We start from the raw sequence: 18,345 nt of genomic DNA on the forward strand, positions 1-18,345 counted from the left end.
TTAAGGAGTCCTTGTTTTTCTGGGCACACTCTAGACTGGTTTCTCCAGTGTCAGTGTTTGTTGGGTTTCACGTAAGAAAAATCATTTTTAAAGCCCTTCTCTGACAGTGGGGTTATATTATATAAGTGAGCTTGGTGATAGTAAATTATACTTTGTGGGCAAGTGTGTGGTCTGTGCTAGTCTGCTGAATGGACAGCATGAAACTTCAATTAAAAAGGTTTCTGCTACATTCCGTTTTAAAAACATTATGTTCAGAGGCTAGATTTTTTTAAGAGGCTTAACTTTTTGAATAATGACATACTGTCTAGGTATTCTGAGAAATGGGACTGGGCCCTGGCGGATTGAAACGTTGATATACATGTTAGTTTTGTGCTCGACTGTAACAGCTGCTGTGAAGCAGGGGCTGCCTCGCTCGTGCTGGCTCCTCTACTCATGAGGCTGGTCCTTCAAAGAACAGTTAGAAATTTTTCATTAGATTTTTCTGACAATCTTGTTAACATTCTTTGTATTTGTCTGAAGATCATTTCGAGATATTTGCTCATATTGGGACTTTTTTTTAAAAAAAAAAACACCTGTCAGGGTCGGGTGCGGTGGCTCACACCTGTAGTCCCAGCACTTTGGGAGGCCGAGGCAGGCGGATCACCTGAGTTGGGAGTTCCAGACCAGCCTGACCAACATCGAGAAACCCCGTCTCTACTAAAAATACAAAATTAGCCGGGTGTGGTGGCGCATGCATGTAATCCCAGCTACTCGGGAAGGCTGAGGCAGGAGAATTGCTTGAACCCGGGATGTGGAGGTTGCAGCGAGCCGAGGTCACGCCACTGCACTTCAGCCTGGGCAACAAGAGTTAAACTTTGTCTTAAAAAGCAAACAGACAAACAAACAAACCCACAAACAAAAACACCTGTCGGTTCAGTGTATTTTAGTAAAATATTGTTCTGGGTCATAAAGTTATATGGGCTTGTTCTTCGGTCCTACTGAGAAACTCTAGAAATTAATTATCTTTTGTACTTCAGTTTTTATCTTATCAGCCTTTCTGTGATCTGTATGCCTTAACTTGTGTTTTTCACTTTGTTAAAACTCTTCCTCCAACCTTACTTGAAGACAGCGTGTTCAGCCTTCTAGATCCTACTCAAATGCCACCTCTTCCAAAAGGCATTTCCTAACCTACTCCATGCCAGGTGATCTCTTCCTCTTGTGGACACTGAAAGTACTGTGGACTGTCCTCTCCCTTGTATCATGTGTGTTATGTATTGTAGGAGACATGTGATACACACATAATACTGTGAGCCTGTGAAAGTTAGGTAGGCTGTTTTTATTTGCCTTTGGATTTCTGAATCTAACTGCCTTGGGTAGATAGAAGAAATGAATGTAGGTGGGATTTGGCATGTCTGCCTTTACAATATGAATAAGTTCAGCTACCAAGTTGCTTAAAGTGTTATAGATGAGCTTTAAAACATGGCTAGTGCACTGTTAGGGAACTAATACCTAAATTTTTACGGACACTTTGAGAACTCAAAGTTGGTTTTTTAAAAATAACATGCACAGTAATGCATGAACTTGCATTGTCCACCCATGATCAAAGAGGAAAAATCCTTCATCCCTAGACTCTCTTATCTGCTTAGGGTTTGTGTGATTTCTGCTTTGGCTTCTTCTTCTTTTTTTTTTTTTTTAATGTATAATGTCTGGCAAACTCTGTTAATGCTGGAAGTATCTAATACTGAATGTTCATGCTAACTTGTCCTAGAGCTGAAAGGTAATGCAAAATGGATTTTGTATTCTGCAGATTTTATAATTATATTTCATTATTTTAACATATAGTAGAGTGACCCACCCTAGCATCTAGGAAAGATGTCAAATCTTTAAACCACAGAGGAGAAGCCATGAGTTGGAGTAAGGAGAAAGTTGGAATGGCAGTTGGGGAAATGTCAGCTTAATTGCTGGCCTGTTCTTTAATAGGGTTTTGCACAGTCCTTTAACTACTTGTCCTTGGCTAAAGTAGATCTTTATAGTATGTGGAATGTGGTAAGAATAAATATGTAAATGTAATAATGTATTTTAAAGTTATTGAATTGGAGATAAAATGCCTTTTGGTCCTCATAGAATAGGGGGGGCGAGGGACAGATTTCTTTGGTTGCACATGGAGTTAAGGAAGACACAGGAGTCAAGGTATCAACAAAGCTTTCAGCTGGGCAGGTAGGCCAAGGCCCTCACCAGCGTGGGAATATAGTACAGCCAACTGAGGGGTGTTGCAAGCAAGATGGTGAACTGCATCTTTTATTCCATTGGGAGGTGCCTGTGGGCCATCCACGGGATGATGCCTGGTACAGATGGAAACACAAGTCAGGAGCTCAGCGGAGGAGTCTAGGCCACAGATACACAGGCTTGGGAAATGAATCAGTCAAACCACAGAAACCAAACTCTGGCTGATTTGAGCAGAAAAGGAATTTATTGAAAAGATGTTGGGCAGCGGACAGAATCTCTAGGAAGACGAAAGAACCAGGCCCAGAAAACGAGCCGGCAATAAGAGGAATTAGCAGCTAGAGCCACAGCCAAAAATATTCCATGGAAACAGACTGCTGAGAACCCCACTCCATCACTTACCCTGCTGCAGTACTGTGGTCCCCCAGGACAAATTCTTCAACTTCTTTGCTTCCTTGTGACATCAGCTTGCGGAGGCCCTGCCTGAGGTGGGTAAATCTGGAGAAGACTGGGTCATGGGCTAGCACCCCAGCTGTTAGTGGGGCTAGTAAAACTAGTATCTGGCCCTTTCTGAATCCAGGAGGGTTGACCATGGGAAATGTACCAATGCAGTAAAGGAAGATGCTGAACAGCCACAGAAATCACAAATGTCAGTGAAGGAAGCATTTATCTGTGGGTGATAGGCGAACCCAGTGGATGGGTACAATAGGCTAGAGTGAGAAAAGAGTAGAGGAAGAGCTTTGGAAATGGCAGCATGGAAGAGATAGGCAAAGGAAGAGGAGTTTGAGAGGGAGAAGGAGCAGCTACCGAGATAGAAGGTAGTGGGGAGGTTTCCTGGAGACCAAAGGAGAGGCATTCAAGAGAGGGTAGCCAGTGGAGAGGCCAAGTCAGCTCGGTACTTGATTTCGCAGGCTGTGATCATTTATGACCTCGGCAAGGGCTGTGTTGTTGCAGAGAGGCCTGGGGCCGGAGAGCAGTCCGGTGGAGGTAGCGTGGTGAAGGGGCTGCGAATGCATGATCACATTCCCATTCAGCCACCCCACGGCTGAATGCGCTTCGGCAAGTTGTTTCAATCCCCAAAGTATCTTTGTGTGCGAAAATAGGATGGATGATAATTGGTATCCACATAGGGTTCTTAGGATTATATATAATAAAGTGCTTGGCACAGCATCTGGTATACTGCAAGTGCTCAATAAATTTACTTGCTGTCATTGTGACATCTCCCATGGTTTGGCTTCGAAGGGAAGAAGAGGGCTTGAAGCAGCTAGGGAAGGTAGAGAAGGATCTTAAGTGAGCAGGGCATGATTCTTTTCCTGTAAGTAAGTGGAGGAGACATAACTGGGAGGGAGATGAAAATCCTGGAGAGGGCAGGACAGGGGGCTGTGAGCCTGGGATGCATCCAGAAGGAGCAACTATGGGGTTAGTATGACAGACGCAACGTCTCCTCTTTGGATAGTGTGGATGCATAGGTCGTCAGCAATGTGAGGGACAGATTACTGTGGATGACTTTTGTTGCTGTCTTAGGAAGGCCGGCCATCAACACGCTGGGCTGCCCTACATCCCCAGGTCCTGTTACTAGCGAGAGCGCCTCCAACAGACCACTCTTGGTATTGCTTCAATGACTTTTTGATTCCTCTCTTTTGGTTTAATTAATGCTTTGACCTTGAAGCTGAAGCCCGAAGCTTTCTACAGTGAAAGAAACTAGGAAAATCATGTCCTACCAAAAGACTTTTTCTCGTTGTTGGGATTTTAATGGAGGAAAATACTGGTTTCTGCCTCCATTGTTAAATGGTTCTTTGCAAGTAGGTAATTGACCGGTAAGAATGGCAGTTCCAACTTAAGTAGCGATGCCTGTGTTTTTTATGTTTTTTCCTATTAGTAAACTTCTGGGGAGAAGTATTTTTTAAATTAAAAATAAAAACAGAAAAAATGACTCGTACTAAGATTATGATGTAGAATTTTATAACGATGTAGTTATGTAACTCATTTAATAAATTGTGCAGCTTAGGCCATTTGTTTTTCAAGGAAGGCCCTAAAGCTCAGTGCCTTGCCTCTTCATAGGCATTTCCAGGCAGTGAGAGCCTGAGGAAGGCCGCGCCCTGGAGTAACCAATCAGATTGTTGGCATGCATCCGTATAGACACCTCCCAGGCTGGGACTTTTTGTATCTATGCAGGGATCGATTTGAAGTCCAATTGCAAAATGGAAAAGTACTGAATTCCTCTGAGGTCCCAGGAGGTAGCAACTGAGTCTTAGAAATACCTGTCTCCGCCGGGGCGCGGTGGCTCACGCCTGTAATCCCAGCACTTTGGGAGGCCCAGGCGGGCGGATCACGAGGTCAGGAGATCGAGACCATCCTGGCTAACACAGTGAAACCCTGTCTCTACTAAAAATACAAAAAATTAGCCGGGCGTGGTGGTGGGCGCCTGTAGTCCCAGCTACTCGGGAGGCTGAGGCAGGAGAATGGCATGAACCTGGGAGGCGGAGCTTGCAGTGAGCCAAGATCACACCACTGCACTCCAGCCTGGGCGACAGAGCCAGATTCCATCTCAAAAAAAAAAAAAAAAAAAAAAAAATCCTGTCTCCTGCTCAGAGGAAGATGGTGGTTGACTAAGTATCCCATCAGACACACTGTTTAGAAGAGTGGGACCAAGGAGATTAATGCAGGGATCTCTGCCATTATGGAGTCTCCAGGTCACTTCCAGCATTTCCAGCTGTGGGATCTCTCATTCCTGTGAATAATGAGTACAGCCCAGTAAGTGTCTCATTAGCATAACATGTCATTCCTTGAGCACTTGAGAGTCTTGACACAGTAACATTATTCTGGTTACTATGGTCTATTTAGCTACCTTTCTTGAGGCAGAGGGGGTTTGTGAAATGGATGGGAAACCTTTCCTCTTGTCCATGCAACCTTTTGCATCCAGCGGCTAAAGCCATTGTTGCTGTGTCTGTAAGGTTTTTGTTTTTGAAACACCAGCTGTCCTCTTAGGTGTTGGAACGGTTTGCATCTCAAAGACAGCTAGCTAGATGTGGGGGCGCCAAGAGATAGATGAAACCCAGTCCACTGAGGAATATGGAAAGCCAGACAGTTCAGTCCTGGCTGTAGGTGCTCACTGTTATGTCTCAGGTCCCTGTTAGGAGGTGAAGCTATTTTTCACTTGTTTGAAACGGCAGGCCCTCTTCTGAAACACTGTGGTGTTCTCCAGGAGTTGAGTAAACCCTTAAGAATAAGGCCAGCACACATCCACAGCACGTCATCTGGAGAAGCGTCTGCTGAGTTTCCCTTGCTCCCCTCCTCATGGGCCAGCAGAGCCTTCCCTGGTAGCTGCTATGGGGCCCAGGCTGCCCTCTGCCTTGGGCTGGCCCTCTTCTCTTACCCCTCATACCGACTTCCCTGCCTCACTCTCCTCACTCCGCCCCCGGAGCCAGCAGGCCAGCTTGAGTGCACTTTCTGTGCTCAGTTCTCCAAGGTGGTCCGCGCTATCTTCACTCCTGCCATTGGCCTTACTGGAAGCAGCCTGTGTTCAGTGTCCCTCCCTGGTAGCTGCTCATTGAGGCCCATTCAGATAGCCCCATTCTCCAAAGGCTTTGCTGAGTTTCTCCAGTGGGTTTTTCCTCTTCTGTTTTTGGATTCTCCTGATCTCTAGGTTTTGATCATGGGCATACGAGGCAGTGCAGCCTCCTGGATGGTAAGCCTGAGGGGAGCATCTTCCCGGAGCTGACCACCTGCCTCCTTGCAGCTGAGCCTTATTAAATTGCCAAGAGCTTTGAGGTGGGGTCAGCAGTCCCTGGCCCTGCCTCTCACTCTGGGGAGATGGAGCTTTGCCTTTGAAATGACATGTTTTGGTTGGATAACATTTGTGAACAGCTGGAACAGTTCGTTCCAGCCAACTCATTTCCATGTCTAAGTTACTGGACTCATTTTTTAAAGTGTGTCTGATATCAGCAGACAGATTTAATTTTCCTAGGAATAAGAAATCTGGGCATCTACATGCTTTTGAAGGATCTTGGAGTCATCCAATGCAGCTTGCTCATTTTTCTGAAGGAGAAACTGAAGCCCTGTGTCACACTAGGACCTGACCCAGCGTCCTCATTTCCAGTGAAATTTCTTTTCTCTTGTATCAGCCACTTCGCAAACTCTTTTCTTTTCTTTTTTCTTTTCTATTCTGTTCTGTTCTTCTTTCTTTTTTTTTTTTTTTTGTTTTTTTTTTTTTGAGACGGAGTCTCGCTCTGTCGCCCGGGCTGGAGTGCAGTGGCCGGATCTCAGCTCACTGCAAGTTCCGCCTCCCGGGTTTACGCCATTCTCCTGCCTTGTTCTTCTTTCTTGAGATGGAGTCTCACTCTGTCACCCAGGCTGGAGTGCAGTGGTGTGATCTCAGCTCACTGCAAGCTCCGCCTCCCGGGTTCATGCCATTCTCCTGCCTCAGCCTCCCGAGTAGCTGGGACTACAGGCGCCCGCCACCATGCCCAGCTAATTTTTTGAATTTTTAGTAGAGTTGGGGTTTCACCATGTTAGCCAGGATGGTCTTGATCTCCTGACCTCGTGATCCACCCACATCGGCCTCCCAAAGTGCTGGGATTACAGGTGTGAGCCACCGCGCCCGGCCCAAACTGTTTTTTTGTTTTATGTCTGTAGAAAAAAATGTGGCCAAAGTTTTTAAAAAGATTTTTTTCTTTTAAAAGATAAAAGAAAAAAAGCCAGGTAAAATCTTAGGCAAAGGTCAGTGTTTTTTCAAAATAAGACATGTGGAAATCCTTGTCTGTATGTCCTACTGCTGAGAAAGCTCAACTCTTTGCGAAAGGTATTTAAAATAAGGACTAAGAGTGTGTGGAACATGATCTGTATCAACAAGAGCTCAGACACTGCAGATGGCTCTTGCCTTTATTTCTCATCCTTGTGCCTTTCTCCTGTTATAGAAGCAAAATGGCCCCTTTTAGGTGTTGCCCAGGCTGGAGTACAGTGGTGCAGTCATTGCTCCCTGCAGCTTTGAACTCCTGGGCTTAAGGGATCTTCTACCTCAGCCTCCCTAGTACTTGGGACTACCGGCGTGTGCCACTGAACCCAACTAATATATCTATATATAAATATATAGATAAATAAGTACAAATATACAGATATTTATTTATTTATTTATTTATTTTAATAGAGATGAGGTCTCACCATATTGCCCAGACTGCTCTCAAACTCCTAGGCTCGAGCAATCCCCCCACCCTGTCCTCCCAAAGTGCTGGGATTGCAGGTGTGAGCCACTGCACCTGGTCCATTTTTCTCTTTTAACTAGGAGCTTTTTTTTTTTTTTTTTTTTTTTTTTACAATTATCTTACAGATGGAGAAGGGGTGAAAATTAGAAATATGTGGCATAAATTTGTAATTGATTGCTACAAGATGCATGTGATTATTTGATGCCAGTTGTGGGGACTCCTAAGAGTAAAAGAGGCCAGGTGGTCTTTGACATAAATGAATCATTATTAAGGGTGAAACGTGAGAAGGGTGAAATGCTGACTTTTGCAAGAAAGGGGAAAAAGGAGAAAGTTTTATCTTTTATTGCTGTAGTTCTTGAGATTTAAGTTATTTATTTGAAGCTAACTGTGGCATTTCAAACAGGATATAATTTCTTGGGACTGATATTTGAGGATAATTGTTCATGTCCATAGCTGACTAAATTTTGGCAATTTGTTCTTTCCCACCCTTCCGCCCCACTCCAGTTTTTTAACAAATAAAATTTGAGCCAGCCACAGTGGTTCACGCTTGTAATCCCAACGTTCAGGGAGGCTGAGGCAGGCAGATCACCTGAGGTCGGGAGTTTGAGACCAGCCTGACCTACATGGTGGAACCCCATCTCTACTAAAAATACAAAATTAGCCAGATGTAATGGCACATGCCTGTAAACCCAGCTACTCGGGGGACTGAGGCAGGGGTATCGCTTGAACCCGGGAGGTAGGGGTTGCCCAGAACTGCCTGGGCAACAAGAGCAAAACTCTTGTCTCAAAAAACAAACAAATATTTGAAACATATGCATGTGTAAATACTCTCCAGATCAATACCTATGTCTGAAATAGTTTTACCTGCAAGCGCTAATTTTTAAATTAATATGCTGATGTTAAAACTCCTTATAACTTAATATAGTATTTTTCAAGCTATAAAGTCAGTTAAGCTGAAATCAGCCAATGAGAAAAGTAATTTATGACTTTTAGAGAAAAAAAACTGACATGGTTTTATTTCTTATTTGGGATCAAAATAGAGTTTTCTTTGAAGTTAGAGACACTCTGGCTATTTGTACCATATTACTTTAGGTTTGGCCCTAAATGTCTGATTTTTATTGGATATGTAAAACTTTCTAATTGTGGAATTTAAAAACCTCTATCAGAATATGAGACAGCCCAAGTTTATATTTCATTTATTCTGTAATATTCAGAGCTGATTATTACTGTCTCATTTGGGACTTTTAATTCCAGAGGTCGATGTTGACTTTAAGCTCAATCAGCTTCTCCATCTGTTCTCTTTGCTTTTCTTATTAGATGAGGGTCATCCTCTTAGTAATATGAGCTAATATTTATTGACCTTAATGAAGACTTTGCTTCATATTTGGCACATCATTTTATCTCATCTTATTTCATTTTATTCTCATGATAACTATGGGGTAGATCGTTTCCATTTTACAGATAATAATAAGGTTAGGATTTGAGAGAGGTTAAGTGACTAATACTCTCAGGGCTGGAAGGTGATGGCCATGGCCTGGAGTGCTCTGCTTCCTAAGCCCTCACCAGCAGGCCAGACTGCACCGGTTCCTTGGATAGGTCATACAATGCCTGAACTTGGCAGGGCTTATGTTTCCCACTTCCACAGATCTGGATTGGAATTTGGGCTCTGCCTTTTCGTAGCTATGTGACCTTGGGTGAATTACTTAAATCCTCCAAACCTCATCTGTTCATGTGGAAGTCGTATAAAATCTGATGGCAAATTCACTTTTCAGCGCACAAGACAGAAAGAAGACTGTCATTAATTACTTTGTCCTATGCAGTAGCCTGACTTTTCTCAAGATTATTTTTGGTACATGAAGTTGCCTGTTTTTTTGTTTTTTGTTTTTTTTTTTCCTGAAATACTGAGCCTGGCCAGCTCCGTCTGGAGTGGGGTCCCTGTGGTAGGTCTGCTGTGAGTACCTCCTCACCTTCGTTACCACCTGTGGTTCTTCACATCATATCCGGAGGCAACTTCTCTGCAAGCCAGTTGTAGAATTAGTGTTGGTCTTTTAGGGTTTGAGTAAATAGCATACCTCTTCTCTGACCATGTTCAAACCAAGTGAAGAGATTGACAAGAGTTAGGCAGATGGAGCCCAAGGCATCACTTTATTGTTAATACAGCTGGGGCTGGAGATAGAATAAAGGAGGTACAAACAGACTATAATGGAGAGAGGATAGAGAAAGAGAAACTTAGATAAAGGCAGAAAGTGCAGGGAGGAAGAAAAGATTGCAACTAGATTCTTCCTGTGAGACAAGGACTTTGGAAGGGTTCTCAGGTCTCTGCATTGTTTGTACCTTCAAGAAAAGTGGGGCCTTGGAGAGGGAGTTGCTGAAAGGTCAGAAAGCGTATTGGCCAGCAGGTTTAAAAGTCAGATTTCCACTCCTGGACCAGCCTTTGAACCAGCTTGGTCAGTGGCTGCTGGGCGGGAGGAGAAAATGGAAAGATTCTATTTACTTACTTATTTTTGAGACAGGTCTCAAAAATGGTCTTGCTCTGTCACCCAGTCTGGAGTGCAGTGGTGCTATCACAGCTTACTGCAAGCTCGAACTCCTGGGCTCAAGCAGTCCTCCTGCCTCAACCTCCAGAGTAGTTGGGACTACAGGCATATGCCACTATGCCTGGCTAATTTTTAAAATTTTTTAGTAGAGATAGGATCTCACTGTGTTGCCCAGACTGCTCTCAAACTCCTGGGCTCAAGTGATCTGCCTGCCTTGGCCTCTCAAAGTGCTGGAATTACAGGCATGAGCCACCACCTCCGGCCAAAAAGATTCTATTTTGGAAAGCTTGTTCCAGTCTTTGAAAACAGTTGTTCATGTTACCTTTAGGAGCTTCTTCAGTTAAACATCTTTAGATTATTACAGCTTTTAAAATGTCATTATGGAGGTTGATAGTTTTTTGATACTCATATGTATATTTTGTATTTTATGTTTTTAAGTATGTTTATATGTCATGTATCTTTATTATGGTTTTCTTTTACATGTTTTTAAAATGTTTGATATGTTTTTCTGCTATATTGATTTGTGCCTTTTGACCATGAAGGAAAATGAAATCATAGTGATGATTAACAACCTGCCATGTGAGATTCTATACGATTGTTATTCTTATGCAGGCTTGTGATGCTTGCAGCCTCACCAGCTATGCGACACAGTCCTTGCCTGTTACAAGAAGTCTTAACAAAGTCAGAGGCCACAGTCCCCTCCCCCAGGCCAACTTTACTTGTATGTGATTTCCTGATTTAGGGTTTATGAAAATAGCCATGTCATCCAACTTCACCCAGAAATGAAGGCTGTTACAAATTAAATCCATCTCTATTTCTGTCTGAATGCTTGTAAAATCTGTACATTTGATATGAAGTTCTAGCCATAATCTTAGATTATCTTAAGTTTTACAACTCTAGAATTATACTGGACTTCTAATAATTCAATTTTATCGTTTAAAATCTATAAGGGAGTAAAATTATATCTCATGCACTGGGAGTCATTGGTCTAAGTACATTATATCTCAGCATTTAAATGTTAAAACTACAACAAAGTCAATCTCTTCTTTTTTTAGCTTCTCGGACAAACTATTTGGTGGAAAAGGCTTACATTTTCAGCCATCAGTTTTAGATTTTGGAATACAGTAAGTATCTTTTCTTTATAATTAAAACTCATTTTATATATACTATTTATTTTCAGGATTTTTTTTATATATATGTATAATGTTGCATTTTAGGTATATTGATAATATGAAGAGATATTGATCCTGAGACGTGTTAAGAGAAACATTTTTGTGAAAAGGAGAGTGCAAGAATTGTTTTAGCCCTTTCTTTAATTTTTTTCTTTTTCTTTTTTTTTTTTTTTTGAGATGGAGTCTTGCTCTGTCACCCAGGCTGGAGTGCAGTGGCCTGATCTCGGCTCACTGCAAGCTCCGCCTCCCAGGTTCACGCCATTCCCCTGCCTCAGCCTCCCGAGTTGCTGGGATCACAGGTGTCCGCCACCACGCCTGGCTAATTTTTTGTATTTTTAGTAGAGATGGGGTTCTACCGTGTTAGCCAGGATGGTCTCGATCTCCTGACCTCGTGATTCGCCCACCTTGGCCTCCCAAAGTGCTGGGATTACGTGAGTCACTGCACCCAGCCTTCTTTAATTTTTAATAAGTATACCTTTTAATATTTTATAGTGATTGGAATTTAATAAGATGTCAATGTTTTTTTTTCCAAAACACATCTGGTTATTTTATAATGAAAAACTCTAAATATTGATGGTCTCTGAATTTTTGTACACTAGATTGATTTACTCACTTGATTTTACTTCTTGTTGTGCCTTCTGGATTCAAAATTGCACCATGCTTACAGTTGTTAGGATTAAGACTTTGGAGACTCAAGTTGGGGAAGGCAATGCATAAGCTGTAATGACTTTACAGTATCATGTAAAGAACCACAAGATGAAGACAGTGTAATCTCAGTGTCAGTTGAAGGCCTAACTTGGGAACCTGGAAAAATTAAGGAAGGGTGACGCTGTGGAAATCAGGCAACATAAAGACTCTTGCTGTCTGTGATAAAGTTTGAATCTTCAAGTGTTAAGCTTCCTGGATGCAGAATATAGCTGCATTGAAAAGATAGAACTTCTAATTAGTAGTTTCAAGAGTGAGGGGTAAAAGCGCTGCTTGTTTCCGGGACTGGCAAACAACACTTCAATTTCATGAAGAGCCTTTTGAGTGACAAGCACAGTTTTGTGAATGAAATAACCGTGGCCATAGGAGAGCATCTGGGCTGGGTTAGGGTGGGCTCCTGGTGTGCCCTCCTTTATGCATCTGGATTACTTGCTTTACATTCCTTTCTAATTATCAAAATGTTAGAGCTGCAGTGAAGGAGAATGAACCTGGAATTTTTTTTTTTTTTTTTTTTTTTTTTGAGACGGAGTCTTGCATTGTCACCCAGACTGGAGTGCAAGTAGCGCAGTCTCGGCTCACTGCAGCCTCCGCCTCTTGGGTTCAAACGATTCTTCTGCCTCAGCCTCCTGAATAGCTGGAACTACGGGTGCCCACCACCATGCCTGTAATTTTTGTGTTTTTAGTAGAGACAGTGTTTTGCCATGTTGGCCAGGCTAGTCTCAAACTCCTGACCTCAAGTGATATGCCCTCCTTGGCCTCCCAGAGTGCTGGGATTACAGGCATGAGCCACTGCACCTGTCCTGAACTTGAAATTTAAAAGGACCATGTTGAGCTTTTTAGAAAAAGATTCTATAAAGGGAAGAAGAGAAAACTGGGAGTTTGCCAACTTTATAAAATTCTAGGTTTCTGCTTTTTTGATTTTTTATATTTTTACTCTTATGTAAAGAAAGTTTAATAGAAGCTGAATGTTTAGTAGTTTAGTTGACAATATAAATAAGCTGAATTTACCATAACCTCATTGATTTTAAATTCTGAGAGGGTGCTGTACTTTTGTGAAAAAGCTTTATTGTGAGGCTGAGTGCGGTAGCTCACTCCTGTAATCCCAGCACTCTGGGAGTCCGGGGTGGGCGGATCACTTGAGCTCAGGAGTTCGAGACCAGCCTGGCCAACATGGCAAAACCCCTGACTCTACTAAAAATACAAAAATTAGCCGGACATAGTGGTGAGCGCCTGTAATCCCAGCTACTTGGGAGGTTGAGGCACAAGAGTTTCTTGAGCCTGAGAGGCAGAGGTTGCAGTGAGCCAAGATCATCATGCCACCGAGTTCCAGCCTGGGTGACAGAGGGAGACTGTCTCAAAAAAAAAAAAAGAAAAAGGCTTTATTGTGAAAAGAAATTTTGATTCAGGACCTACTTTAAAGAATATATGTTATAGATTGGTAGATAGAATAGCGGTAGTAGTAAGTATAGCTATTAGGATAGTAATTCCAGTTCATAGGATCCTGGCTGTCTGAAATATTTGCTCTTCAGTAACATAACAAAATCCTATAGTCGATGCCCATGGGGGTATGTTTACACTTGTCCCTTGTTATCCATATGGGATCGGATCCAGGAGGCTCATGGAAACCAAAAGCTAAGGATGCTCAAGTCCTTGGCATATTATTTATATACAACCTCCCATATACTTTAGATTGTCTCTAGAGGCCGGGCACGGTGGTTTATGCCTGTAATCCCAGCACTTTGGGAGACTGAGGCAGAAGGATCACTTGAGGCCAAGAGTTCGAGACCAGCCTGGGCAACACTGTGAGACCCTGTCTCTATAAAAAATTTTTAAAAAATTAAGCATGGTGGTGCACACCCGTACTTCCAGCTACTCACGAGGCTGAAGCAGGAGGATCACTTGAGTCCAGGAGTTCAAGGTTACTGTGAGCTATGATCATGCCACTGTATTCCAGCCTGGATGACAGAGTGTACTCCAGCCTGGATGACAGAGTTTTTTTGTTTGACAAAAACAAACAGAAAAATTCTAGTTTACTTATAATGACTAATACAGTGTAAATACTGTGTAAATAGTTGTTACACTATCTCTTTTTTTTTGTATTGTTATTTTTGTTTTTTTCCCCCCCTCAAATACTTTCAATCAAGGTTGGTTGAATCTGCAGATATGGAGAGCCGATTGTATATTATACACATTTGTTAATTAGCAATATACATTAATCTCTGGTCCTAATAGCTAGACACATGCTGAGAGAATGCTGGAAGTCTTTGATTTGAAAGGATTTCTGATTTTTAGATGGAATCACCTTTGGAGGACTTAGTTACCTTTATATAATACTTTATGGCTCCCAAAGTGTAATCATGTCTCTTGTCATTTGGGTTTCATATCAGTCCAGTGAAGACAGGCATTATCTGAGTCTGTGTGTATTGTTGTGTTTGAGCGTGTACTACAAATGTGTTCATAGATTTGTTGCTGAGAAGGAATGCAGTTTGCTCAAGGTCATTTCACTAGAAGTAGAATAAATCTTCTGATTTCTAAGGGCATTCATGATGCTATTTTTCTTATTAGTGAGATCTGGAATATGATTATGAGAATTAGTTATTTTGCTGAAGTTAAACTCAGAACAAACTTTAGCCTAAATTAGAACACATTTAAGGTTAGTTGAGTTTTACCTTATGTCTGACAAATGGTTTAATTTATAGGCATTAGAGTAAAACTTTGGCCTGAGGGTTCTCCTCCTGATTTCTTCACTGTCCCAGTTCAGCTTTTGCTGTGGTTTATTTTGATGTTGGCCTTGAGCAAATCCCAGCCCTCTTCATAGCTTTGATTTTCCTGGGGGGTGTAAAATCGGGATCTTGTTACTCGGTTGCCATCTGCCTGCTTCTTAGGGCTTATGTGAAGGGTTAATATTCTGCTGGTCCTAAGATAAAAAGTGCTAATCATTCATAGAGATTTTAATCATTCTTTTGTAGTGTTAAATTAACAGAGTATCTTCCAGTTGTCACTAGTGAAGGAAATTTATATCCTCATAACACTTTTAAAAATAGAATCTAAAAAATAGAATAAAAATAGCACAGTGGTGACTAGGCTTCAGCTAGCATTCTCTCTTAGGTCCTGGAGAGACTTCTGGTAGTGCAATCACTGGCTCTGTAGCATTGCCATTTTGCATTCTTATTTTCTCATGTATTTCTCTGGTAGACATTTGTATTCTTAGAAACCTTGTATTTAAATTATGTAAATGGCATATAAAGCTTTGAGGATAAGTATTAATAACTTTGATGATTGATATTATTTACTTAAAACCCCAAACCACAGAAGTCCTTATTTATTTAATTTTAATTGGGGGAAGAAAGGCAGATACGAGCCCAGTGCTCTGAGGTAAGGCTTTTCTGAAGTGACCCTTTATGTGTATGGTAGTGTTGAACATTTTTTTTAAAAATGGTGTTACTTAAGAACACTTTGAAAAATCAGGATTTTAATCACATTGATGTGGTATTTTATTTGTAATGGGATGTGAAGAACTGCATTTTGAAATACACATTGGATATATTAAACCTTTCGTTAAGACTAGTGATTAAAAGTAAGGGTGAAAGCCGAAAGAAAAATTCTAAGGATTTGATGGTAGTAACATAGTATTTTGGAGATCTCATTGTATATAAGAAAAGCAACATCCATTTCATTTTTCCTAAAGGATACATTTTTAATATCTTAGAAATTGGAATAAAATCAGAAAAATATCAGCATAATGAATGAATTTTCATTCATTATGCTGATATTTTTCTGATTTTATTCCAATTATAGATATAATTCATTCAGCTTAAATTAGAATATAATTTTATTTCTAGGCCATCCTAATGAGAGCTGTATATTTGGCTCTCTCTGCCACTGAAGATATTAAAACTGAAGAAATGACTTTAGTGAAATTTTTGCTGGCTCTCTGTTCATTGCAACATAATGTGAACAAGACTGAATTTGGTCTTGAGCAGTAGGAATCAGAGTTAAGTGATTAGAGGGAGCATTGTAGGTGGCTCCAGGCAGGTGGGCCAGAGCCCAGCTCCTTTCCTCTTGGCAATTCCTTTATCAGAGCTGAGACATCGTAGGTGGAGAGTTACTGCCGAAAAGAATTGGCATCAAGGCCTTCATGAATTAATGTATTTGCCACGGAGCAGGGATTTTACTCTGAGGTTTATGGAAGGTTTTGAAGCTGTGTATGAAACTTTTTGTAAGTGTATGTTTGTGGAGGGAGGAGCCAGAGCTTTCATCAGAGTTTTTTGGAAAGGCTCCTAATTTAAATGGACAAGAACCTCTGCTGCAAAGTGCTGCTGCAGGATTTTCAGTTTTCTCAAAAGAATGGCCTTTAGCCATAATTAAGTTTTCCTTTTATAAGACCTAATAAAATAACATCTCTTTGTGAGTTGAAAATACATACCTCCCCAAAAAGTCTCTCTTACTCAGAAAACATAACCCTAAGAAAAATTGGGTTTTTCTGTGAGTACAGTTTCTTACCTAAACATATTTTCATTTGAATTTAGAGACCCAAGTCCGAGAAGTGCCAGTGAGTTGCCTATATGTTTTTCTTTTTTTTTTTTGGCAAGCATTTTAGTGGCCTAAATGGGTTAAATTTTTCTAACACGAAAACCAGTGGAGTGCTACTGTGGATTGGCCTAAGCCTTATAAAATGAAGTTGTTTTTTGTTTTATGACTTTTGGCTGTCGGGAATTGAATCCAGCGTGATTGGATAATTTAACTTTGTGATGAACAGCAACAGCTTTCTGGGTTTAAAAATATGTGTGTGTATATGTATAATAATACATACCTATGTATAGTAATATTTATAACCACACAGTACATTGATTTTTCTCTTTGTTTCTCCTCCTAGGTTCCTGGGACATCCTGCAGCAAAGATTCTCCATGCTTACAACCCTAGTAGGGACAGAGAGGTTGTGGTGAATTCGGTGTTTGCAGCTGCTGGACATTTCCATGTGCCGCCTGTTCCCTGCAGGGTGGGTGTTGATGGACTCCTGGAAACTATGCCGTGGCAGGCTGCCAGATTTTCTTGCTTTCTTTGGCCTGAAGTTTTTACTTTCTGCTCCCCGTCTCCCCCTTTTTCTGCCACCCAAACCTTTTCCTCCTGTGTGTTTACCTTAGCATTTACTTTTCCAGTTGCTCATTTTTATAGTTTTAGTGACTCTTGATATCTACTGGGGCCGGGGGAGGTGGGGGGGGGGGGGCGTTGGGGAGGAGTTTGAAGACTCTCAGCTGTGTGGTAATGTATGTATATTTAACGTGGCTTTATTGTGACTAGGGAAAGTTTATATTACTTGTCTTGAAATGACTACAAACTCTGAGGCATTTAGTAACTAATGTAAGTTTATAGTTGAGACCTCTTCCATCTCTCCAACCTGCTAGGAAAGTTAGGTCTCCTTTCTAAATGCAGGACTGCAAGGTATAGTGAATGGCTCCTTGTAAAGCTGATTGGCACCATAACACAGAGCTCCAACTTAGTCTTCTAATAGTTTTAATTTCAGTGGTCTTTAATGTTTAATGAAGATCCTGATTGCTAGTAGGCTTTTATTTGTTTTGCTTACTATGTCTGCCTGATATTATGTACTTAAAAGAATACTGGGACTAAGGACGTGTTGTAAGGGGAAGCCCAATATTTGGTTTGTGACAGTCTGTCTGGATAAACCTTGTTCCTGATTTTTATTACATACCAACATGTTTGCACATTGGTTATTGTCTATATTTAAGTAGAGATAGAACTGTGTTAGCTAAAGACAGTTGGACCTGTGGGGGTGGAAGAGGAGGGGAAGGAAAGGTGTGAGCCTCACAGCTCCAGTCTGAAGCGAAAGGACTCGTCCTGAGTCAGTGGTAATATTCTTTGCTGTATCCTCTTAGATATAGCAGATATGTAAGAGCGGATAGTTGGATGCTGATCAGTTTGGGGATTCTTATGGATTCATGATACTGATAAATCAAGGGTGCACAATATGCAAATGTCTGTTAACAGAAATTGTCAAAAAAAGAAAGTCTGTGAAAGACAGTTTTTCAAAGGGGGCCATTCCAAATGGCTGACTGGGGACCTTTCTTTCAGGTAATTCCAGCAATGGGGAAAACTTCCTTCAGAATTATTTTTTTACCTACTGAAGAAGGAAGCATTGAAAGTTCCTTATTTATTAATACCTCTTCGTATGGAGTCCTTTCCTATCATGTGAGTAACTTTTTCCTTTTGTCATATAATTTGGTTGGTGACTTAACTGTAGGGGTGGGGATATTTTTAAAAAGACTTGGAAATGTTGTCACCTGGCTTATGTCGTTAAAATATAAGACTATTAGTGATGTTAAAATCATCAGCGTGCACCCTTTTCTGCCTGACGTGCCACAGTTGGCTGTCTTTCCTACTGACAACACAGCTGTAGCCCTACTGTGGATCTTTGGAGGATACTAAAACAAAGCAAAGAAATCTCTCTCACAGTTTCTCATCATAAAATACAGAAGGCTTTCAAAACTCACGGCTCTCACCTCACAGGC

At 41.4% G+C, this 18,345-nt stretch overlaps 1 protein-coding gene across 3 annotated transcripts in view; it reads left to right on the plus strand.

Moving 5' to 3' along the window:
* The window catches only part of TMEM131L (transmembrane 131 like), a 168,362-nt gene that overhangs the window by 71,600 nt on the left and 78,417 nt on the right, over positions 1–18,345 (plus strand). For 2 of the 3 annotated variants that reach the window (XM_008000032.3, XM_008000033.3), the window contains exons 4-6: positions 10,996–11,064; positions 16,694–16,817; positions 17,909–18,025. In XM_008000032.3, coding sequence (XP_007998223.1) covers positions 10,996–11,064; positions 16,694–16,817; positions 17,909–18,025 — 310 coding nt within the window. The remainder of the gene's footprint in view (positions 1–10,995; positions 11,065–16,693; positions 16,818–17,908; positions 18,026–18,345) is intronic. The other variant, XM_008000034.3, reaches the window with a different exon arrangement.

This window comes from Chlorocebus sabaeus, chromosome 7 (assembly GCF_047675955.1).
Source record: "Chlorocebus sabaeus isolate Y175 chromosome 7, mChlSab1.0.hap1, whole genome shotgun sequence".
NCBI lineage: Eukaryota > Metazoa > Chordata > Mammalia > Primates > Cercopithecidae > Chlorocebus > Chlorocebus sabaeus.